Source organism: Caenorhabditis briggsae (assembly GCF_000004555.2).
Source record: "Caenorhabditis briggsae complete genome, chrII, whole genome shotgun sequence".
Lineage (NCBI taxonomy): Eukaryota > Metazoa > Nematoda > Chromadorea > Rhabditida > Rhabditidae > Caenorhabditis > Caenorhabditis briggsae.
Window position 1 is genome coordinate 5,921,638 of NC_013486.2, and position 12,095 is coordinate 5,933,732.

Consider the following 12,095-nt stretch of genomic DNA (forward strand, 5'->3'; position numbering starts at 1 on the left):
TTTTTTCGTCAGGTTTTTGTCAGGTTTTTGTCAGGTTCGACCGCGTGGCGTCGCCAAACGGTCGAACCTGACGGACGAACCTGACAGACGAACCTGACAAACGAACCTGACAGACGAACCTGACAAACGAACCTCACAGACGAACCTGAAAAACTTAATGACGTGACGAAACGGACGGAAAACGGACGAAAAACGGACGAAAAGCTGACGAAAAGCTGAAGAAAGCTGAAAAAAGCTGACGATGACGAAAATTAGAAATTTTTCCAAATTTATACTTCGGATCTAGTTTTTTTTTTGCAACACAGGCCGTTCAGAGCTCAGAAAATTCCTAGGTATCTCGGGGGTTTCCATCACACAATCTCTTCTGAGTCTCTAGGGAGTATGCATACTACCCTTGTAGCTCACCTGCCCGCCAACCATCCTAGGATCTCACTAGCTGATTCAGAAGATATTGAGCGATTTGAGTGACCGAAAGACCACCTAAACAAGGACGATTATATAGGTAGGGTTTCCGTTGCGGCCGACATCTCCAGGGTTCCGCCGCCCACTATACAGGGTGGCCGATAAGTATAGGACGCTCGCTTTCAGCGTTCCCTGGCACGGTGCCAAGGGATATTTTCGAAAAATTTCGAAACTTTTCGAAAGTCCAGAGACTATATAAGTAAGCTTCTCAGTCATTTGTTCTCACTTCTCCATATCGCCGAGCTATGAAAAGTTCTCCTCATCGTCCTTCCATTGAACTCTTGTTCAAGAGAGGCCTCGGAAGTGCTGAGATCGCTCGACGTCTTCAAATTTCGTCTTCGACGGTTCGAAACGTTGCGCTGCTATCAAAAAGCGAGGAGATGCTTCTGAAGTAAAAAAAAGCGGACGTCCACGTTCTGTCAACACCCGGAATACTCGTGCAATCATCAAGAAACGGATCATTCGAAATGATGGATTGAGTCTCAATAGGATGGCGTCACAGCTTGGAATTGCCCGATCCACTGTCCAATCGATTGTCAAGAACGACTTGAAGCTCAAAAGTTACAAACTACGTCGTGGACAGTACCTCTCGGACAAATCGAAAGCGATGCGACTCGAAAAATGCCGAAAATTACTCCAGCACTTTCAAGTGCGCCGCGTCTCTGACGTTATCTGGACAGACGAGAAGATCTTCACTATTGAACCTCTTCCCAACCGTCAAAACCAGAGACAGTTATTGTCAAAGGATGACAGCATGTCTCCGAAACGTCGTCTTGCCCATAACCGCCTTTTCCCGAAAAGTGTCATGGTTTGGGCCGGTATCACGGCAACCGGTAAAACTCCGTTGGTTTTCATTGAAAGAAATGTGAAAATCAACTCGGAGGTGTACCAAAAGATTGTGTTGATGGATAATTTGTTACCCTGGGTCACTCAGCACTTTGCTGGTGGTCCATTTATCCTTCAACAAGACTGGGCACCGTCCCATGGCTCGAGATCGACATTGGCCGTCTTGGAGGCGCATTTCCCTGGATTCCTGGACAAGAACTTGTGGCCTGCTTCCAGCCCGGATCTCAATCCGATGGATTTCAGCGTTTGGGGCATGTTGGAAGGGAAGATCGCGGGAAAAGTTTTTGCTACTGTCGATGACTTGAAGGCCGCTCTCGAGGTAGCATGGGCTTCGATCGACGACGGATACCTGCGGCGCACTGTCAATTCGGTGAAGAAACGTTTGAGAGCCTGTGTCAAAGCTCGTGGATCCAACTTCGAATTTCTCTTGTAAAATCAAATTTTCTGCTTATTTTTTGTTGTTTAATAAAGGTTGTTCTCGAAAAATCCTCAAATTGAAAAAATGGGAGCACTTTCAAAACGTCCTATACTTATCGGCCACCCTGTACTTTGCGTGCATTGAGGGCAGGGCTTAGGTCGACGACCTTGTTAGAGATAACTTTTCATTTTCGAGCAGTTTTCACCGATTTTAAAAATATTTTCTCTGACTGTAAATAAAATCTGAAAAAATGAAAAAAGCGAAAAATAAAAATTCCAGTAAAGGAGCAAAAATTCTGGTCGAAAAAAAGTATAACAAGCGAGACAAAATTACAAGCAAATGAGACGATTCTAGCAGACTCTAGCAAATGATCTTCTAGCAAGTGAGTATTTGCCTCCGGAGGTAGATGGGAACAATAGAAGGGCAGCCCTTCTAATACAGGTTTTACATGTTGCTGATTTCCCACGGAATGTAAATAGATTGAATTCTTGTCTGGTTTCAAAGTACATTCTCCTAATCAAAAATATTTTGGCACCAAAAATTGAAAGCATTTCGTTACTTAACGATTTTTTCCCATTTTAACTTTGTTACCAGTCCACAATTGGAAACAAAAAAACTATAAAAATGTCGGCCACAAAAAAGGAAGATTGATAAGAAATTTGATGTATTCTTATCAAATAAAAATGTCCAAATGCATACCCATTTTTCTTCAGAGCTCACCGCACTTTTATTACATGCTTTATAACATTCTATTTTCTTAGTGATTTTTAGTGATCATTTTCAGAATGTTTCGTTCTCTGCTTGGTGTCGCTTGTCTGTTGGCTACAGTATTCTGTCAACAAGAAAATGATTTGATCAAGGATTTGCCAGGACTTTTGTTCAAGGCAAATTTCAAATCTTATTCTGGATATGTGGATGCTAACGCTAATGGAACATGGAAGATGCATTATATGTGAGTCGACAAGTTTGAAATTCTGTTTTCTGGTCTTCAATTGAGTATGTTTTGAGTATGAAACAGAGAAGGCCCGATTCATCCACTTCATGGCTTATAACTTTGTTCATAGACAATATAAAGTTTTCAAAATATTAGGTTGGCGGGAAAGTCTTTGTCACTTTTTCAATAGTTTATTTCTCAAAGAAAAAATAACCGAATAATTAATTATATTGTCCATCATTATCAACAACATGTCTCCAACGTTCCCTCAATTTATGGATTCCATTGCGGTAGAATCCAGCCGGGCGTGAGGCAACGTATTGTTTGAGTGCCGCTTCGACCGCTCCACGGGAATTGAAGCTTCTTCCTTCGAAGGCACGTGTCATATCGCCAAATAACCAATAGTCGGAAGGAGCAAGATCAGGAGAATACGGGGGGTGAGGGAGAACATTCCATCCATATCCCATCAGCTCCTGCTTCACTTGTTTCGAAACATGTGGGCGAGCGTTATCATGTTGATAGTACACTTTCTTGTCTTTCAGGGCCGAACGGTCGACTGCTTTCTTGAGGTTTCGTAGTTGAGTAGTGTAGAGGTCTCCAGTTATTGTTTTGCCCTCGGGCAGAAGTTCCCAGTAGATGGGGCCGTCCACTCCCCACCACACAGAGAGCATAACTTTTTCGGATGAAGGTCGGGTTTTGGGACATCCTGTGGGCTCTCTCCTTCTCCACCCACTGGGATTTCCTGTGGTGATTATCGTAGAAGACCCACTTCTCATCTCCGGTTATTAGCCGGTCCAGCCATCGATCGCCCGCGTGGAGAGTGAGAAGAGTAATCGAATCGTCGACTCGGCGGTCAAGGTTGGCTTGAGTCAGGTGATGAGGTATGAATCGACCAAAAAGTTTTCTCATTCCAAGAGACTTCAAACCTTCAAGGACTGTGCTATGGTGAACTCCGAATGTGACAGCTAGTTCACGGCTAGATTGAAATGGATCCGATTGCAATGCGTGCTTCAGCTTGTCCAAATCCAACTCACGGGGTCTCCCAGAGCGATCCTTTTCATCGAGCGAGAAGTCATCTTTTTCGAAACGATGGAACCAATTGCGAATAGTATTGTAGTGAGGGGCATGTGTGTTGTACACATTCTTCAAGAAAGTTTCCGAATCCTTCATCGTGGTGTGAGATAGGAAGAGGTAAATCAAAACATGTCTGATGTGAATAGCAGTGGGAACAAACATATCGTTTCAATTACAGATGAGGAGCAGGGAAGGAGATGGGGACTTGTTTATATGGAAGGTTCTTATCACCTTGTTATTCACTAGAGTCGATATCATACACAGCCTCCATATACGAGAACAGTGATTAAACAAACAGAGTGACAAAGACTTTCCCGCCAACCTAATAGTATCATTTTGTAGTGCTTGCCAAGTTCTATCGTATCTAATTTAGCTGGTCCAAAAGTATTGGTCCTAAAAGAAACTATGACAGGGCCCGGTTTACAATTATGCTTTAAACATTAACGTTCAGTTTACAGTAGCCCAAAAATATCATAAATAACTCTTAATGAATTTTATTCCTGCCTAGTCATCATGTTCTGACATAAATTTCCAAAATTTATCATCGTTTTTCTGATTCAAAGTCATCAAACTTCTGTCATCCTAATAGCTTACTCTCCCGTTTTCTTTCCATTTTTCCACCTCAGCAAAATTGCGGTAGTCACCTAATTCAGTCATAATTCTTACGTAATTCTCGCAAAATCTAGTCAGAAACTTACTGATAACGGTGCTGTATTCCTTTGAATATCGAAGCAAATAAAATTTGTGAAAAAAAACTGGGGGTTTTTCCAGGTTGACCGAATCTCGTTCCAATCCAGACACTGATCCATTATTGGTATGGTTCAACGGAGGACCCGGTTGCTCTTCTTTAGGAGGTCTCTTTGAAGAACTTGGTCCATTTTATGTGAACTTTGACGGAGAAACACTTTATGAGAATCCGTACGCATGGAACGCGGTTAGTAATTCCGCATCAATGAATAGAATGAGCATACGCAACAATTACAGAAAGCTAATGTGCTCTATTTGGAATCTCCAATCGGTGTCGGATACTCATACGACACAACCACTCCCGGATACTTCCAAGCCAACGATAACCAAACGGCTGGTCAGAACTATCTCGCTCTTACCAACTTCTTCAAAGTGTAATTGATTCTGGTTTTTCGTAAACTACAATTGTATTATTTTTATTTCAGAGCTCAACCAAAATACGCCAACCGTACATTCTATCTTTCCGGGGAGTCGTATGCTGGAATTTATATTCCAATGCTTACTGATCTCATTGTCCAGGGAATCAACAATGCAACGAACCCTTTCCCAAACAAAAACTTCCAGGTTTGAAAATTATACAAATTTCCGCTAATCTTAATTTTGGCTTTAGGGATCCGCAATCGGAAACGGATTCATGAATGTAAAGGGACTTCTGAATGCACTTGCTTTGTGGAGTGCCTACCATGGACGTGTTTCTGTCCAGTAAGATAAATTGTTGAGAACAGGCAAATTACAGAAATTTGTTTACAGAGACTGGGACAATATTAAAAACAACTGTACAAACAACACCGATATGGACAACTTTGAATTCTCGAAATTTACAACCTCCAAAAATAAGATCGATTACGTTGGAGATGATTCATATTGCGGAAAGTTGATCCAACCACTTATTTCTCAAAACGCAGATAACACTGAAGGGTGGGAGGTTTCTTAAAAATCTGGTAGTCTATCTTATTTTTCAGATTTGACCAATACAATTTCTATCAAGAGTGCTACGACAAATCTGTTTTCCAAGCACCACCACCATCTGCTTCCGGAAAGAGAGTGAAGAGAAGTGCATTGGCTGGAGTTTCTGCTATTCATAAGCAGTACCAACAACTCGGAAGCTTCAAGGGAACGTCTAACTTGGCACAGAACACTGCCGTTAGTTGTGGATACAACAATTCTTGTTGATAATGTTGTATTACAGACTCTTGTTAACCGATTCTCCAATGACAATCAATTCGGATACTTCTGCTGGAACGAAGATGCAGTTGGAAAGTATTTGAATAGCGACAAAGTCCAAAACGCTTTGAATATTCCACAAGCATGGAAAGATCAGAAAAATGGTTGGGAAGACTGTAGAATGTCGATTTACAACAACTACACTCTCACATATGAAACTACCAATCAGTTCTTTAAGAGTATTATCACAAATCTTAAGACCAACTTCCGTTTCTTGATCTACAACGGAGACGTAGATACTGTCTGTAACTATTTGGGAGATGCCAAGCACATCGCGCAAGTTGCTGCTGAAAATGGTCTTAATGTAAGCTTTTTTCCTATTTCATGCACAGTAACGGTCAATAAGATTAACAAAAACGTATTTTTCAGTTGATTTTCGGCCATTTTTAGGAGTCTGAAGCTCTGCTGTCAAGGTTTCAATCACTTTGAAAATTTTGGAGGTTGAAAAACAGATTTAGATTAAGAACTTAGAATTCACAGTTTTTGGAAAATTTTTTTACTAGTTTTTCAGATAATTGCCGATTTCTGAAAGACACCTCTTTTTGGTCTGTTTTTGTACTGAAAACGAAGAAAACAGGTGTCTCTGAGAAATCGAAAAACATCTGAAAAACTAGGAATTTCAAAAAGTTCTAGGAATGCAAAGGTCTCAATAATGCAAAGCTCTGCATGCATAGAAAGATGCCGAAGATGAAAAGAATGCAAAGCTCTCAAGCGACTTGTAAAAAACCCTCAAAATTTTTCAAATTGCTCGGAAACTTCTCGGCTGTCGGCTTGCAACTTCTGGACGGAAGTTGAGGGGCGTTCGATCATGGTCAGATTTTGGTCAGAAGCTGCCCACTGGCAGCAGTGGGACGGACAATGGTCGGATTTTGGCCAGAGTTTGAAAGCGCTGCGTGTTACGAGGTCGGAAGCTGGCCGCTAGTTTGTCGGATTTTGGTCGACTTCACACAATGTCTTTGCCGGAATTCGACCAAGCTCCGGCCTGAAGTGGCCGGTGACGCCCGAGTTGACAGCCAATCTCCAGACTCATGAAAATGGTCAAAATGGCAGAAAATCAACAGAAAACTTTGTTTTTGTACATCTTATTGACAAGTACTGTATTTTTTAACAATAAATTTTTCAGACTCTATCATCACGTACCCCTTGGTATTACTCGGATAACCAACAACTTGCTGGATTCGTTCAATCATATTCTGGAAAAAATGCAAATGGAGCCACCATTATTATCGATGTTTTGACCGTCAAGGGAGCTGGACACATGGTTCCATATGATCGCGCTGGACCTTCAGTTCAAATGATTTCCAACTTCGTGTGGGCTGCCAACAACGCATTCGTCAATTACACTAGCCAGGCTAACTTCAATCCAAACATTCAACTTTCCGAAATGGTCGGTGGCTCCTCTACAACCATCTCATTCTTGTTTGCTGTTTCTGCTGTGTTGCTCCAATTGATTCTCTAATTTTATAAAATGTTTTTATTTATCCCTATAGATTGTCTTCTTTTAATAAAAATGTACATAATTTGAAATTTAGGCCTGAAGAAGTTTTTGTTGTTCTGCAGATTTTGGAGATTCCTGAACAGCGTGATCTTCGGTTTCTTCGATGTCTGGATTGTGCATTCCTAGGGAAAGATGGTAGAACCATCCACCAACAAGAGCACCGACGAATGGGGCAAGAGCAGGAGCAATCCAATAGTTAGGATATGGAGAACTGAAAACAAAATACAAAATCCATGTCAAATGGTAACAGAACTCACTGGAAGACTCCAGGTCCGTAGATGAAATAACTGAAAAGTCGTGGTCCTAGATCTCTTGCTGGATTGATTGGATATCCAATATTCATTCCAAAACCAGTTCCAATCATCATCACCAAAAATCCAAAGAACATTGGATGCCAAATCTTTGGAATCTGATTTCTCTCATCAATAACAACACACAAGAAATAAGCAAGAACACCAGTTCCAACGCACTGATCAATGTATGGACCCCAGACTCCGAGGTTTGGAGATGGATAACTGGCAAAACACCCAGCAGTTCCAGTGGCACCAAGAATCGAACGATTACCGCCATCGAAGGCGTCGAACTGTTCTGAAAATTTACTGATCGAAGTGGTATTTGTTAGACTCAACAACTAACCATAATAATAAGAATACATAGCGAGAGAAGCTACGAAGGCTCCAGCTGTTTGAGCAATTGCATACAGTGGAACCCAAGCAAGTTTGAGATGTCCAAGAGACCAAAGAAGAAGCGAGACGGCTGGATTCAGATGACCACCTGGAATAAAAACATTAAAGTTTCAGGAATTCCTTAAATTAAAATTTTATCTTGAAGTGAAAAGAAGAGGAAAATTGCAACCTTCTAAGCTTCCTAATATTAGGTTGGCCGGAAAGTAACTGTCCATTTTTTGATTCGTGAATAACACAAAAGCAAGAGTTATTCAAGATTGACAGTATGCACCGTCGCGGTCCATGGCATGTTGGCAACATTCAGGCAACTTGTGGATACCATACCTTCAAAAGCCAGCTGGCTGCGACACAAAGTATTTTTGAGTCCAGATTTTATCTCAACTTCAGTGTTAAATTATTTTCCTCCAGATGACGTTGCATATCTCCTAATAATCAATAATAAAAGGGCCGAATCAGGAGTTAGAAGTGCGTAAAGGAGGAACGTCCAGCTAAAGCGGCCCAGGTCTTACTTGACTTACCGTGGAACATAGATTCTCGAGTTATTTAATGAAACTCAATTCAGTCCTAAGACGCTTTGGATGGACGGCTTTTCACTTTCCTTAAACTCCAGACTTGACCCTTTTATTATTGGCTATTCGGAGATATTCAACGTCATCTGGAGGGAAAATAATTTTACACTGTCGATGAGAAAAAAAACGTCCGGGAAGGTATACTTTGATTCACGGCCAGCTGGCTTTTGGAGGTATGGTATCCACAAGTTGCCTGAATGTTGTCAACATGTCGTGGACCACGACGGTGCATATTGTCAATCTTGGATGGTTCTTGTTTTTGTGTTAATCACGAATAAAAAAATGGATAGTTACTTTCCGGCCAACCTAATATCTTTTAAAACATCTTGTGAAACCTGCAATAGAAGAACACCTAGTTTTTAACTTTAAGCCAATTTTTTCCGGTTTCTGCCAAAGATATAAAAAAGTTGTCAACTGATAAATTGTTTATCAGAAGTATTTTGTCAGTTCACAAAATGTTTGTATCTTGCATAGGAATCGAGATAATTGAGCTCAAACTCGACCATGTGGGGGACCTTCTATTGCTTCAAAGTACCTTCGGAAGGCTCTTCTATTACATGGGCCATTTGTTAGATGGAGTTCTTTTTAGTTTTCCGGTCATTATTCGGAAAATTTTCATCCAAAAAAGCTGAATTTTCATGAAAATGTGTCAGTTTCACCAAACAAGGGCAAATTTTTGAGCAAAGAAAGTGTAACAAATTTCTGTGAAATTGTGGAATTTCCTGAATATAATTTCACTGAAAACGTACGGAAAATTTTAATTTCAAACAAAACATTTTGAAGGGGACCCTTCTATTTTTCCAATATCAGATGGGCCCTTCTGTTAGAGGGAGGGGGGGGGGGGGGCTTCTAATGCAAGTTTTTCGGTTATTCTTCATTGGCGCCTTCCTATTTCAAATGTGTTCCCATAAAGACATGTCCATAAAGCCACTTTAGAAATCTACGGCATTTTTGAGAAATTTTTAGGGAACCAAAAATATTTTGAACCCTTACCTGACATTCTAGCCGTTGCCATTACTGCAAACATAATTGCAAATCCCCATCCAATATTAACACCAATCCACTCTGTCGTCTTTCCACCTCCGCGTGAAATTGGAAGACAATTGAGAGACCAATAAACTGAAAGATAGATCTCAGTTGATCATAAACTCACACTTTCTGGAACTTACACATAACAGGAATGTTCCGAAAAATTCAGAAATGAGATTCCTCCATAAAATGTTCGTGTGAACTCCATGGAATCGCAATCTTTCCGGTAGAGTATCTTCTTTTGCAGTCATGATTTTCTAAAAGGATTTCAGATTGATTGGGTGCAGACTGCTCGTAATAAAAAAAGGAGGCATTTTGCTGCTTATCACCAGAAAAAAAAATCGAAAGTGTACTGAAACATTTGTGTTGAAAATAGTTGAAGACATCACCACCCGAAATGAAATTGATAAGGGGGCGGAGTGGAAACAGGGAAGAAGAGGAGACAGGCTTCTTTTGTTGTATTAATCCGTTGAGGAGCCAAAAGCCGACGAGTACACTATGTCAGTTCTTTGAATTGTGTGTTATGGTATATATTGAGAAAGAGAAACTGAGAAGGAGAAAATGCACCAGTGGCAAACAGTTTACTTTTCGAAAGGAAAAGCCCAACGGTCTGGACAAAGTCAAAGAGAATCGAGAAGTAGAAAAAAATGTTTTCCTTGTTGGCAAAAGTGTTTTTATTGGTGGGAATGTTCCGATTAACTGACACAAACACAATATACAGTTTCTTGGAACTGACAGGTTGATGAAATCGGCTAACAGAAAGAATACTTTTTGTTGTTGACTCTACGGTTTAAAAATTGAAAAAGTGAACCTAATCTCTAAATTAATCAGGCGAAAGGCATTATTATGAAATAAATTGGCAACTTCAATAGGTTCAATATTTTGAGGTGACTGTAGCCTAAAGTCTTTAGGTCAAAGATTGCAGAGAAGACTCTGGGATGTCAAGAAACTCAAATAAAATCGATAAAGATTTCGGAGGCAAAATACCGTATATGTGCACGTTAACCGTAGTTATCTCGGTTCCTATGAGAGATATCAAATTTTGTCAACTCATACATTGTTTTTCATAATGTTACCTATATTTCATTAGTTGATAAATTTTTGATATTAGTTATAGGACCCGAGATAATTGAGCTCAAAGAGAACGTGTACAAGACCGGTCAAAAAAATATACAAAAACCCGGTTTTCAGTCGATTTTGGTCTTTATTCGGAGCTTAGAGCTCGGTGATAAAACTTCCGATCACTTCTTTGAAAATCCCTAGTTTTTTCAGCTATTTGTCGATTTCTGAAGGACACCCCCTTTTTCTCTTTTTGTACTGAAATCGTGATTCTGTGTTTTCCAAAGAAATTCTGTAAATGCAAAGTTTTCTGAAAATCCTCAAAATAAACTGAAAAACACGATTTTGCGTATCGTATTGACCGGTACTGTAGGGTAGACTTCTATTAGAGATAGTACAGTAGTAATGCCACCTAGTGAATGGGAATCGTAGTTTTTGCTTGCTCGAATTGGGATCAATTATAAACGCTCCACTTACTTTCAATCTTCTAAAATATTTTAGCAACGACATCGGTATACCTAGAAAAGAGCAAAACTCAAAAAGTGTTAAATTCTATGACAAATAAAACTTTTTGCCATCCGATTTACAGTTCATACTACACTATTAGCCTTCTCAATGATAAAAAAAAATTGCACGCAGTGGAGCCAACAACCAGTGACTTCACATCTAATCCGTTAATAATCTGTATTAACGGTGTAACAAATAGCATGAAGAACATCATACTTCACAACTTACTCGGATGAATCGGAGGAGCATTCGCAGGCTGCGGCAGAGAAATGAAGAAGAAGATAGTTTCGACTTCTCACTTATTTCCCAGACTTCTTCTCTTATAAAGTAAACTGGAAACGGTAGGTCAGAGAACGGAGAAAACACGTGAGCGATAGAATATTCTGTAGGTTACTCCAACTGCTCTCCGATAAGAAATCGGGTGCTCTCTGAACACACTTTGAAGTCTTTAAACCAATTGAACTCTCTGTAAACAAAATAATTCGATTCGATTCGCCTCAATTCGTTCGGGTGAAAGAAATTCCGGTGATAAACAGATTACGAACTGAATTGAGAAGCAATGTGTTGAAAGCGTGGAGCCCGCTTCCAGCTGAATTCATTTTTAAAAGTTTTTTAACCAGTCATATCGTAAAACCTGTAATATAAGGGTTCCCACAGTTTCAAGTTTGTGCTTAAATAAAATTGTGCTAAATATCAGACCCACTCATACCGTTAACTTTGAGCTCAATTATCTCGATTCCTGTAGAAGATATCAAAAATTTGTCAACTAAAAAATGTATGTGATATTAGGATAAAGATTTTATTAGTTGACCTGTTTTTGATATCTTTAACAGGAACCGAGAAAAATTGGCTCAATATTAAAAGTTAGGGTGCCCTTCTATTACAGTTTTGAGGGTATTTAGAATTTTTTTTGGATTATTTCGGGAATTCTGTTTGAATAATTAGAATTGTAAAAAAATTTTCATTCGGAAATTCGGAATTTCGAAAATTCAAACAGTACAGAAATACGGAAATCCGTTAATATCTGAACCTCGGAAAATTA

The 12,095-nt window shown here is 39.8% G+C and overlaps 3 protein-coding genes across 3 annotated transcripts; 2 read left to right on the forward strand and 1 right to left on the reverse strand.

Annotated features, from left to right (window-relative positions):
- Positions 1–952: 952 nt before the first annotated feature.
- On the forward strand, positions 953–1,741 carry CBG26152 (the record flags this gene model as incomplete). Its single annotated transcript, XM_045242126.1, has 1 exon — positions 953–1,741. One exon carries the CDS (start codon positions 953–955, stop codon positions 1,739–1,741), a length of 789 nt encoding a protein of 262 aa, XP_045099367.1.
- Positions 1,742–2,511: 770 nt separating this feature from the next.
- CBG13109 lies at positions 2,512–7,164 on the forward strand (the record flags this gene model as incomplete). Its single annotated transcript, XM_002646680.1, has 9 exons — positions 2,512–2,678; positions 4,506–4,668; positions 4,719–4,855; positions 4,907–5,045; positions 5,092–5,183; positions 5,232–5,399; positions 5,444–5,624; positions 5,671–6,009; positions 6,829–7,164. The coding sequence occupies 9 exons, from the start codon at positions 2,512–2,514 to the stop codon at positions 7,162–7,164; spliced, it is 1,722 nt and encodes a 573-aa protein (XP_002646726.1).
- A 69-nt stretch (positions 7,165–7,233) lies between these two features.
- On the reverse strand, positions 7,234–9,738 carry Cbr-aqp-1 (the record flags this gene model as incomplete). The annotated part of the gene is made up of 5 exons (XM_045242127.1): positions 7,234–7,414; positions 7,461–7,791; positions 7,840–7,977; positions 9,452–9,577; positions 9,612–9,738. 5 exons carry the CDS (start codon positions 9,736–9,738, stop codon positions 7,234–7,236), a joined length of 903 nt encoding a protein of 300 aa, XP_045095064.1.
- Between the last annotated feature and the right edge of the window lie 2,357 nt (positions 9,739–12,095).